We start from the raw sequence: 12,594 nt of genomic DNA on the forward strand, positions 1-12,594 counted from the left end.
TGTTATATTTTATTCTCCTTTGTTTCCAGTCAAGTTTTTCATTGTCACAATATTTTGTGTACATAAGACTATGAATGATATAGAAATGTAGTTACATAACAATATTAATTTTTTTCCTGGTTTTATGTACCTATCTGAACTTTATCTCCTTTGCAGGTCTCGTAGTTGATCAGTACAGCCAGCGCTTGTTCTGGGCTGATTTTGAATTATCTGTTATTGGCAGTGTCCTTTTTGATGGCTCCGATTCAGTTGTGTCTGTGAGCACAAAACAAGGTATGGAGAGCTGTGTTGAACACGATTCCTGTTTTATTTCATTTGGCTGAAGTTTCACTATTCAGGGAAATTGTAAGCAAAAATCAGTGGTTATTAAGTAATATGTTATTGTTAGCCAATGTTTCAAATATTATCTAAACAGATTACCTTCAAGACAATCTAATAAAACTACCTTGGGGGAACAAAGGTTCAATGATTTGTGCAGATCTCCAAGTTTAGGTATTATTGAGTAAAATTGTGGGTAATAATTAGGTTTGGTCTCACTTGGACTTGGAGCTGCCTGCACTGAATGGGAGTTTTAGGGGTTGTAGAACTGCTGATCTGAATCAGTTCTTGGAGAAATAATGGGCTTAACTTTGAGGTCAGTGAGTAATCACAGAGTTCTGCTAACAATGTGAATGGGGAAAGTTCCTGTGATAAGGAAAGACATTCTTCTTAAACTGTTTTTATAGGGTTGCACAATGGCTTTTCAACAATTTGTTGAGTAAAAAATAATGAAAATTGAGAAGTGAAGGAACACATTGAAAAATACTTGAAAGCAGACTTTTAGAGAGGCTTGCTTAGTGGACAGTTGGTTCAGGGTGATATATGTGGTACTATTGAGTGTTTTAACCCAGAATTCATTAGGATATTCTGGAATGTACTAGGAGAAATCTCCCATAACCCAAATTGGTCTGGGCAACATTTAAATCGCCATATTTTGGATTAAAAATATTTTATTGCACAATTTCTATCAGTACATGAAGGAAATCATCTGCAGCGAGATCACTTTGAGTGTAGGGATCTGACCAAAACCTGCTTTAGCACTGGACCAAAGGAAAATTTGGGGAGTTTAGAAATTGCTTGAGGCTAAAAACTTCAACCCGTTGAACTAAACATGCTTGGAATAAATAATTAGAATTAATACATCTTTTTATGAAAATAAAATACTGAGTACCAAGTATTACAGCACAAAGGAACATTAGGAAGAAATAAAGGCTCATAGATGAAATTAAATAAATGCAAGGGAAATACAAAGCCATTTTTAGAGTAAATGGACTAGGAACAAGGTATCACAAGGAATGATAGTTTCTGTTTCTTTGTGGCTTCAGGAAGAGATGCATCTCAGGCGAAGAAGTTTTAGTTAGGAGCCATTGTCTTGTTAGAGGGGTAAATGTGAAATTCTACAGCCAGCTTGGCATAGAAAATCCAACTGGTGGCCTAACAGGCCCTCAGAGCTCTTAAAAATGAGGAATTGCTAGAGTTAATAATTTATTTTGCATTAATTTACTGTAATTATGAATTAAAATAAGTGTGGTACAAAAAACTAGCATTTCAAATATGTTAGCAAGGAGTTGAAGAGATGTTTTGTGAGAATAATTTGACATAAAGCAACATTATCTGTTTTTTCCTTGTCACATACATGGAGTTAAAGTGTTGTACCAAGGTAGAACAAGTATGTTGCAATTAATGAGTTGTTACTGCAGACTTTCCCTATTTTTCAATGATCAGCCAGTTTCTGAGGCTCAATTGTGTGGAAAACTAGTAAAAAGCTTGAGATTTAACTTGTCTGCAGAATGGGAAGATTTTCTTCTAGGCAGTTTGCTTTTTTAAAGGCAATGTTTGTAGGGACAAAACAAGCTGTCTGAATGATAATGTCCTTAGGTGATAATCATAATCATTAAATTGAATTTTGTATTAAAACCAAGTTGTTTATTATTTGAATATGAATATGTATTTTTCTTTAATATCCATTTTTATTCAAGGTTTACTGCATCCACATAGAATCGACATTTTTGAGGATTACATATATGGAGCAGGCCCCAAAAATGGTGCATTTAGAGTGCACAAATTTGGCAGGAGCCTTGTAGAATACCTAAGTGTGGATGTTGATAAAGCAAAAAGTGCCTTGATTTTTCACCGCTACAAACAAATGGACTGTGAGTAAGCATAATTACTTTAAACTCAATATCGAGCACATTCACCTCAGGGGGGAAACAGTAACCAAGCTGTATAAATATAAACCAGAGCCTGATTGTACAAATTGAAAATAGATTTAGTCATATTTCTTTGTATAATTTTGATTTGGGTTATTTGATGCGTTTTCGCTCATTTGAAACGACGCTGGGCAAATTTGTACACAAATGTCTTTTAGACCTGCACTGCAAATGAGGTATAAAAAAAAAAATTAGTAGAGAGATGAATAAAAATCCCTCTAGCCAGAAGCAGATGAAAGTTTTTACGCCGTGTTACCAATGCATTTTTGTTAATGGAATAAATTCTGCTGTTTGAGGGACTGTGTTCATGGATTTCAGGCTGCTGATACCTTGGAAAGTGGAATTTTTGTTTCTGATTATTTATCATGGGTTTGGAACATAGTTCTAATTTTTTTAAATAAAATTTCTATTATTTTTGTCTTTTTAAACAGTGCCTAATCCATGCTTGGACCTGACGTGTGAATTCATCTGTTTACTCAACCCTTCTGGTGCAACGTGTGCTTGTCCAGAAGGAAAATCATTGATGAATGGAACATGCATTGATCAGAGCCTCTTAGGTAGGTATTGAAAAGTGCAGAAGAACCAGAAAATAAACAGCTGGTCAGTTTTTGTCAATGCAGAAAGCTGGTTGTGAGTCCAGAGTTTTGTGATGTTGTTCAATAATAACATTACTGAGCTGAAATGCAAAGGAAATATGAAGAAACCAAATCCCTGATTCAAAAAAATAGTCCCCTTGCTAATATTCATCAAAATGAAAAATGAGCCTTCAGCTTAACTGATACAAGATGATTCTTAAATGTGAATGGGCATAAATATTGCCTGAAAGAAGTTTGAAAAGCTCTGAAGTATTTTGGATCCCAAATCAAACACGAGCCATTTGGGAGAAAAAAACACTGCAACAATGCTGAAAAGGCAGTGAGAGCAACAGAGCAAATAAAAAKTAMTTYRAAGCAACAGTCAAAGAAAGGAAAAAACTGCAGCATTTTCATCTAAAATTATTTTAGATATATGAATGACTATATAATAACTAATACTGAGACACAGGAAACCGGATTTCATGGGAAAGGAGCCTCTAAGTTCTTGCTGTGTTTTAGGGATGGGGAGGGAATCTTTTTCATAGGAGATTATTAAGTGCTTTAAAACTTCTTTCACTCTAATTTAGGCCAAACCTAAGGTAGTCAGACTCCTGGAATGATTTCTTAGTGAGCTTGAATTTTAAAATGTTCTAGAAAGCACAAACAGCATTTTTTGTGTGTATTACATGTATTAGGATGTTTTCCTGATGTTTAATTCCAGGCTCAGAAGTGCAAGTGATGGATATTTTGGTGAGATCCTCAGTGCTTAAAGTGTTCAATTTAGCAATTAAACTAATTTACCTGAAATGTCATAATTCCCTGGAGAAAATCTCACCAATCCATACTGCCTAGGCATTGAATATTGACTTAAGAGCTGTGTTTTAGTGGTTCATGATGGGGATTAATAAAAATATTCAACTCTGGACACAAATCAGTCTGAACACCCTCCCTACCCCTCCAACTGTCAGCTCTTTGTCCATCTCAGGGGGATATTTGTCAAGAATTTATGCTGTTACAGCACCTCCTCAAATTATTTCAAATTACCCATTGTTATTACTTTGGTGTTGAAAAATGAACAGATAAAATAATTTTGTTTTTCACTGCTGACTTGTACCAAATTGAACCCATAATTTCAGTAATGATCCATATTTACTAGTGGGCAAAGGATTATGTCATGGTAATGTTTTCAGGGAGGTGTATTTTTATTAAAGACATGAAGAGGTTTTTAAATGACTTATTATAAATTTTTATGTATGGACAGAAAATGCCTAGAGAAGCATTTTTAATATATTGGTAATTTTCAGTGCAGTACCTTCCTACGGCTGCAATATCTTTTATGACTTTTTCAAGGATTGCTGAATAAGTGTTTCTTAGTTTTGTTTGGTTTTTGTCTCTCTGTTTGCAATTATATTTCAAGTAATGTCTTGTGTAGGCTTTTCCTTACATTTTTTTTCTCAGGACATTATTTTTGTACTAGTAGATTGCAGGTTTTGTAGCATCACAGATTACAAATCATGAGCTGAAACAAACTTCTGTATCATAGTACTTTCTAATAATGCTTTTGCACTATTTTTTTTAATGTGTAAGTGGGTGTTAAATGTTTCTCTTGCTGATACTCCCCTTAAGTTTCCAAGGACCAGCAGAGATTCCTGGAAAGATCAGAGCTGTCCCAAGATCAGCATCTTGAACTGATGGCATTCCACTTCCCATTAATAGGTCACCAATAGCCTGAAAACAAAAGAAAAGTCAATTTATAGATCAGGTTCTTTTCTTTTAGGAGGCTATACAGCAGAAAACTAAGTATCCAAATTAGGAGAGAAAATATAAAATTACATGATCTGTAATCCTTTCTTTCATGTTAGAGAGATTCAGTAGCTAGACTGGGGTAGGATAGGTGAAAAGATTTTGCCTCTGTCGTTTCAAAAGTGTAAAGAGCAGCTGAGAGGTCTTTAAATCTAAGTTCAGCATGCTCAGAGAAGTATTGAAGGATGAAGTTAGAAACTTTCTGATTTTTTTTTCTTTGAAAACTTCATTCCAAGAGTGGGTACTTGGTAAACCTGTTCCCACCTCTTCTTTCTGAGGTGTTTATTCAGTAATTCAAATTAAGTCTATTCAGCTTTTTATTCTAATTCTTCTGTGTTTTTCTCCTGTATTCCTTTTCTTCCTGTGTTCTCCTATGGGACTATTCTGCTCATATCTCCTACACAAAGGCATCTGATCCCCTTTTGTGCTCAGTTGATGTGAATCAGTGTAATTTATTTCTTGTATTTACCTCCAGACAGCAAAGCAGCAGCATGAAACTCCTGATATTGTTCAAGCCTAATACACTATTTTCAAACTGGCTCATGCATTGCATCTTTCAATCCCCTTCCTCAGCTTATTGAAAGTCCAAAATTGTTATGTTACCATTTCTGTTTCATATTAGAGTGGTACTGAAACTCTTGAATTTAAAATGTTTCATAGAGAACAAAATCAGTAGTAATTTCCATTTTTTTTTTCAAATTTTGTATCTTAATTCTGTGGAATTGCTCTGAAAGAGAAATAGAACATGTTTTTAATGCACCATCAGAAAGGTTCATAAAAATGAGCAGTTGTCTGTACTTCACTGTTATTTATTCTGCTTTTACCAAGTTCTGCTCCATAAACTCATGACTAATGATAAGTAAAACAGATAAGATAAGCAAAACAAAAATAGACCTTCCCTCCAATAAGATATGCTACATTATCCATTCAAACAACTCCTGTAATGAGTAACTGAAGAGCGGTTCATGGAACATCAAAGGATTTAATGAACCACCCAAACAAATAAAACACCGAAGGATCCTCAAACTCCCAAACACGAAGTAGCTTTGTTACAACCATTGTAGATACCCAGGGTGGATACCAAACAAATTAAGTGCAAGTAGGATTTCATATTTTTATTGTAAAACTCATGAAATAACAACGTACTGGTCAATCCGCTGGGATAGCTTTGGGATTTGCTGCCTGATTTCAGCTCAACTTTAGAAAGGTGCAATTACCTGCAAGATGAGATTTTCCAGAAGTTTTGTTTCAATAGGTTTGATGCCAGATTACGTGTCTACACCATGTCAGCCCTGGCTGTGAAAGGAGGCAAAGAAAGGGCTCAGCACAAGTACAGTCATGTTGCTGGGGTTTACAGAGTCCTTGTTGGGTTTAGAACAAGGGTTGTAAAGGGTTTGTAAAGGGTTTACAACCCTTGTTTGGGTACAGAAAATCCAACATTCCTAAATTCTGCTCTTGCAACACGATTTATTCCTTCAAACCTCCAAGGAGTTGGGGTGTCTGTGGCATGCCAGTCAATGCTGGACTTCAACAGCAAAGGACAAATGGGAGCCTCGACTCTTTTTCAGGAATTGTTTGACTAAAGGAGATGAATTCAGCAAAATGCCTGCAGGTGGATGTGTTACTGAGGAATTTTCAGTGCTTGTGGCATCCCTCTTGTTCAAAGCTGTGTAGGCTCAAATCCTGGATTAGTTAGGAAGCAGCTGGCTTCACAAGGTTGTTTTGCTGTGTGAAAAATGAAATCTCACTGCTGAAAGCATGATTTGGGCTGGAAAGGTGCTATTCTGTTTCTTTAGGATTACAGTTATTGGGATGTTTGAGCATTGTATGCGTGCTTGCCTATAATCAATTTATTATCATTAAATAATTTTATACCTTGAAATAAATAGAGGTTTACTGTTCAATATATTTCCAAGAGAGGCACAACTGTAAGTACAAAAGAGCTTTACATAAAGAGTGAATCTGGCCTGATCAGAATTTGTGTCCCCTCACTCCTCACCTCTAAGAGAGTGGCACTGCTGCCATAAGAATCCTGAATGTAGAGCAGCAGCAGCTTCCCTTCTCAATGGCTTTATGGTCTGAGCAGATAAGAAAAAAAAAAAAGAAAAATCAGAAAATAACATTTAGGACCAACAAGTTTCTCTGCAAATATCAATTTTTGAAGAGAATTTGAAGGCTAAATGATTGTATTTAAAATCTATTGGACAGGGTTTAGTTAAGAAGGCTGTTATTTAGCAGAGAGAGTGGGTGAGAGATCAAAAAAAGCTAATAAAAAAGGCCTGAGGTAACCAGAAAATGACTGGGAAGTTTTCTGAGGTCTCCCAGGTAAAACCAACATTCATTTCTTTTTTAATTCTCTAACTGTGAATTATAGTTTCAAACAAGAATTCATCCTATCATTACTAATTTAGGTCCTAGGGAAGTCAACTTCCCTGTGCCACGCAAGAATTCCCACTGACTCTACAGCTCCTTTCCAGGATTTGTGGTCGCCTAAGTGTGTGGGTTTTTTCTATCCCTGTGGAAACAGAAATGACAATTTACTTTCTCCAATTTGAAAAGTGCTATTTTCCCCCCACTGGCAGCGCTCTGTGGCTGTGATTAAGGGACAAGGTTCTGTTCTGCCCCTTCCACAGCCCTGGGGTTGCTGAAGGCTCTGTGTGTKCTCTCCTGCAGATGACAGCTGTAAATTAAGCTGTGAGAACGGAGGGAAGTGCATTATCAACGAGAAGGGGGATCCTCGGTGCCACTGCTGGCCCAGCTACTCTGGTGAAAGGTGTGAAACCAATCACTGCTACAACTACTGCCAGAATGGAGGAACTTGCGGGGCCTCTCTCCTTGGTGAGTGTTTCTGAGCAGCTCTATCTTGTTCTTATACCTGTGTCAAATGTTTGAATTTCTTCATTTTTGAGATTTTTTTTTTTCCTCTTTATTATTCATTTTGTCTGTACTTATACAATGTGCAAAAATAGTAATATATTCCACATATATTCCTTGTGATCAGTAGGGCTCCTCATTCCCTTCTATTGGTGTTTCAGCACAATTAAACAAAAAGAAAAAGAAAAAATGCCAGAAAAGGGAGGAGTCAGTAAATGTTCAGGGTAAAGACTCGCAAGTTGAGGTGTATCAGTGGAATTGTAAAGCAAAGTGTCCAAACTACATCTGCAACGAGTCCATACATCTTGTTCTCTCAATTCATATCAATTCACCCCCTAAATTTAARTGTGTGTACACAGAGATATTTGCTTAAATACCTGACCTCAGTCTTTTACCTTTGTTTAGCTGGAGTTCACTAAATAGGAATTTTACTCTCGAGAAGACTTTGTTTATGAGAACTCAAATCTTTCATTTTCCTGAAGGAATTTGAAATTACATTTCTTAGGTTCAGGGGGATTATCCTGTTAAAAAGCAGGAATTTGGCAGTTGATCTTTGTCCCTAGCACATCCCATATCTTGTATAACATTGGGCTAGAGAGGAAAAGTGTGAAAAGAAGTACTCTAAAACGTAGTAATTTTGTGAGAAAGGAGCAGCAGAACTCTTATTTTCTGCTTCAAGGAAAATACTTAAATATTCAATTCAAAGCAAAACAGCTGGAGAAGAGTTTGCTGCCTCTTCCTCTCAGAAACTTTCAGCTGCTTAAGATGTGAATAATTTTCCCCTGTGTGTGAGAAACAACACAGGAGTGACCAAAATCTTGATCTCTGAAAGAAAAGGTCCAGGCACCTGAGATTCCTCCCTGTAATGGAGGTACATAATTCCTGAGTGTCTGTGGCAGAGGAACTTGGATTGTAAAGATTTCCTCAGCCCTTATTAATTAACTTTAGCCTGTGTAGTTCAGTAATTCAGTCCCAGTCCCTGGCTTCTCTGTAGTCTCCTCTTCCTGGCTGAGATGTGGTGGCAAAATTCCAAGCGAGTGCAAGTCTAGTAATTTATTCTTTCCGTTCTGAGTACTTGAGGGTTAATAATGTTGTTCATAATAATGACTAAATATCAGAAAATGAGAATTGCTTGTGCTGGAAGCTGATTAATCATACTTTAAACTGCTCCCAGCAGCTGATGGAACTGCTGACACAAATGATGAACAGTGATTTTTGTCAATGCAGTCAGATCAATACGTGCAGGTGAATGGAAGGGATGGTTTAAATGGCACGCAGAACTTCCCCCCCATCTGCAGGGAGGATGTTTATTCCCACATTTTTACATGTCTGGCATCTAATTGATTCTTTTGTGGGGTTAAAAGGCTTAATAAAATTAATAACTTGGCTCCTGGAACTGAGCTCTGTTGTGAGTTCTGCAGAGACCCCAGGGTTTTGTTTAATCCTTTTCTTTTGGCAGTAGCCACAGGGCTTGCTCACCTCCAGCAGTTTGTTTTCCCTCTCCCAGGCAGCTCACACTTGCTGTGCTCACACAGCTATGCCCTCACATGGATATTTTTAATTTTCATTTTCCTGCTAAATCCAGCCTCGGAAATCGCTCAGCCTCGCTGAAACAATTAGTGTGCAGTAGGTTTGGTCACCAGTGGGGAGAGGAGAGATGTGAGCAGGGTCTACAGAATGCTTCTGTTCAGTTCTTAACATGGGCCTGGGGAGGACAGGAATCAGCCTGGGGATGGAGGAAAGAGTTTGGGAGAGCAGGAATCAGTCTGGGGATGGAGGAGTGAGTTTGGGAGCGCAGGTATCAGCCTGGGGATACAGGAATCAGCCTGAGGGTTCAGGAAATCAGCCTGGGGAGGCAGGAATCAGTCTGAGGATGGAGGAATGAGTTTGGGAGGGCAGGAATCAGCCTGATGCTTGGTCCCAGATGGAATGTCATGTCTGCACTAGCAGGAGATCCAGCATGGGTGACACCACAGTCCTAATTTCTTTGTTCACTTGCCTGATTTGGGGGATCTGAATGTTTAGCAGCAGCTGAAGTTCATTGTAGCACACATGACCAAATAGTGCCTTTCAGAGCTGGTTGTGATGGCTGTACCTGGGCATTCTTGCTGGTGGGAGGATTCTTCTGCTGTTCTGGGTCCCCTTAGTTACATCAAATTTTTAAGGATCATATTTCAARTTAACCAGAAGTCCCRTCTGCCATTTCCARTTCATGAGGGTAGCTKTGCCTCGAAGCCCACACCATAACTYTMATGTGCTGGAAACATGGAAAAAAGGCCTTACACCTTTCTAAATCACAGTGATTCCGTCCAGTGTCCCAGATAAAATTTTCAGGTTGATGTGCATCTCATCTTCCTTGCCTGCCTAGCCCCTGGACCCTGTAAATATTCTATTAGGAGGAAATCTCTATTTCTTATCAGGCTGTATTTCTAATCTATATCAGTCCATAAATCGTGTGTTACTGAAACAAACTAGCATGCCAGGGAGATGTTCCTTATCACAGTTTAATCTAATCCATGATATACTAAGGCTGTTACGTATCTCAGACAGAAGTTGCACAGGACTCCCTGAAAGCACTGAAAAAAATTTAATTAAGTCAAGAAAGCTTAATTCCTCGAGTGTTTTTGCTGCAACCATTTCCTCTTTCCAGTCCAATACATATTTGTGCAGCCCCTGCAGCTACAAGTGCTCTGCCCAGGCCATTTGCAGTTGGGCTGAGGGTGTGAAATCCAGACCAGAGCAGTGTCAGCTGCTTGTCAGTCTCTTTGTCTCAGCCTTCCAGGCAGAGCTGACCTGCTGTGTGAGGCTCATATGGGACTTGTTAATCCATGTGTTAYTTCATTCTTGCACATTTCTACGCGGAGGAATGAAAAGGATCGTTGTTATCAGGAGCTGCTCCATTTTTCCTTAATGGTTGTAGAACTTCACGGTTATATTTTGTCTAGATTTATGGTTTGTCCTACCAGGTTGATCTGTCTGATTGCASTAGAATCWTASAATCATTRASAYTGGAAAAGATCTCCAAGWTTGAGTCCAGCCCTTAGSCCAGCTCTGCCAGGTCCAGCTCWAAAACAGSTCTACAAGTGACACTTACGTRAAGTCCCSATGTTCCAATAGGTTTATTGCAAACTCATTTTGGTAAAGAATTCCCTCCATTTCTGTAAAGTGTAGGGTTACTATTTTAAAATTAAGTCAGCTCAGGATCATTTTACTTTGATCTTCTGTGCTGCTGCTGCTGTGTGTGTTTGCTCCTGTACCAGTTCTCACAGAAACAACTCAAAAAGCAGCAGCCATCCTTCTCATCCATCATACAACTGACTCATGCAACCAAGTTCCATATATTTCTCAAATTTGCTCTATTTTTAAAGTGTATTTTTGTTCAAAATGGTGAAGACTTTTCCTCTAGAAGTTGCACAAGCTGTATGTGTGCRGGTGCCAGCCTAAACCCATCTGTAAAATATGAATGACCTGTGATCATTTCAGCTCATTGCTCAGCCCTCTCTTTCTTGGAGGCTTTGATTGTTCTTCTCAATTCCCACACATTTATCTCAAACAGCTTTGAYGTTGTTTTACACACGTGATAAACGAGAGAGGGTTTAGGGACTGCCAACAATTTTAGCTGCTGCTGCTGCCTAAAAGTCCCCCCAGCTGGAAACTTCCCCAGGAGTCAGGGAATTTTCTTGCTCTTCACTTCTGGCTCAAAAAACAAGAAGGTTTCCTAGGAATGAATCTTGCCTTGTGTTCTGATCCAAAAAAAAAATGAGGCAGCATACAAAATGCTCTGCTGGTGAATGTGTGTGTTCTAGTCAACGTGCAAATCCTCTTCTCTTCCCCCACCTAATATAGAATGGTAATGTGATAACTAATTAAGTAAATTGCAGAGTATTACTAATTTAAAACATGATTGTGCTAAATCTTTGCTGGATGTGTTAAGTTGTAGAACCTCATTATCWGCACACAAATGTTAATTTGTTAAACAAATCCCACTGGCAATTCAGGGATTATTCACTGTTGGCTTACTTACTGCTAAGCCTTTTGGCAAATTCCTATGTGAACGTTATACAGCCAGAGATTGGAGCAGCTTTAATTAAAATTTATAAGTTTACGACAGTTGTATTGAACTACAATAATTGAACAAAGAAAATGTCATCAGTTAATTAAAAGTACACATCTGAGACATGTAATTAAAAGTTTGGGTGTAATAATGAACACTYTCCAGTAAGCCAAATTAATGGGAATTTGGGAAAAAAAGCCAATGTTTCCATAAAAATACACTTTGTTTCTCCATGTAGCTTAAAGTAAAAATGTTGCAGCAATAGTTTGTTGGATGTCTCAAACACATTAACTAAGGTAACTGGTTCACAAAATCAGATAAATCCCTTTGTACTAACAATATGAAGAATATGTCCAATCATACAGAAATGTGATGTTTGTATCAAAATGAGTTTAAAAGCATTATTATCTGCTTCCTCTAAATGAAAATTGATTAAATATTCTGAAAGGATCATATGTATAAAGCAGATAYTATTTTGTGTTCTATTTTATAATCAAAACGAGGTGATTTGGTGCACACTGGAACCCTACCAGTGAAGATTCTGTTTTCTTTGCTAATGCCATGTCAGTCCCAGGAGTTTCCCTTTGTGGGGTCAGTGGGACAGGGTCAGTGGGAAAGGTGAGGGTGGAATTTCACTGGGGCTGAGCTCAGATCCACAGAACCACCACCACCAGCCCTGGAAAAAGCAGCCTCTGAGACTACTCAGAGGTATTTAGAAATTGTTCTTTTCTCCTTGTCCTTTCAACAGCACAGAGAGACTCTGCATCTGCTGAGATAGATCCCAATCAGCTCACCTACTAATTATCTTCAATAATGCAGCTTCTCTCCACTCCTATTGTTTCAGTAAAGCTAATTATGCTTCATCAGCCACACAGAAATGAATTACTGTGATTCCCACTGACTGCTGATAACGACTCCAAAGGACAAGATATTGCTTGGAGAAAGTTCATGTAGTGCAGCTTTGTTTTCTTTAATAGTGACAGCAAGTTAAATGTTGGAATTAAATGTTCATAGTGGCAGATAACAACTTAAAAACACA

At 38.0% G+C, this 12,594-nt stretch overlaps 1 protein-coding gene across 1 annotated transcript in view; it reads left to right on the top strand.

Moving 5' to 3' along the window:
• Positions 1–156: 156 nt before the first annotated feature.
• LOC130581922 (low-density lipoprotein receptor-related protein 1B-like) overlaps positions 157–12,594 on the top strand; it is a gene marked incomplete at its 5' end in the record, with an annotated part of 41,777 nt that continues 29,339 nt past the window's right edge. Inside the window, 4 exons of the mRNA XM_057380322.1 lie at positions 157–273; positions 2,019–2,192; positions 2,681–2,806; positions 7,301–7,465. Of these exons, the coding sequence (XP_057236305.1) occupies positions 157–273; positions 2,019–2,192; positions 2,681–2,806; positions 7,301–7,465 (582 nt within the window). The remainder of the gene's footprint in view (positions 274–2,018; positions 2,193–2,680; positions 2,807–7,300; positions 7,466–12,594) is intronic.

The sequence above is a fragment of the Malurus melanocephalus genome, unplaced genomic scaffold (genome assembly GCF_030028575.1).
Source record: "Malurus melanocephalus ecotype Western Australia unplaced genomic scaffold, MMel_1.1 scaffold_445, whole genome shotgun sequence".
Lineage (NCBI taxonomy): Eukaryota > Metazoa > Chordata > Aves > Passeriformes > Maluridae > Malurus > Malurus melanocephalus.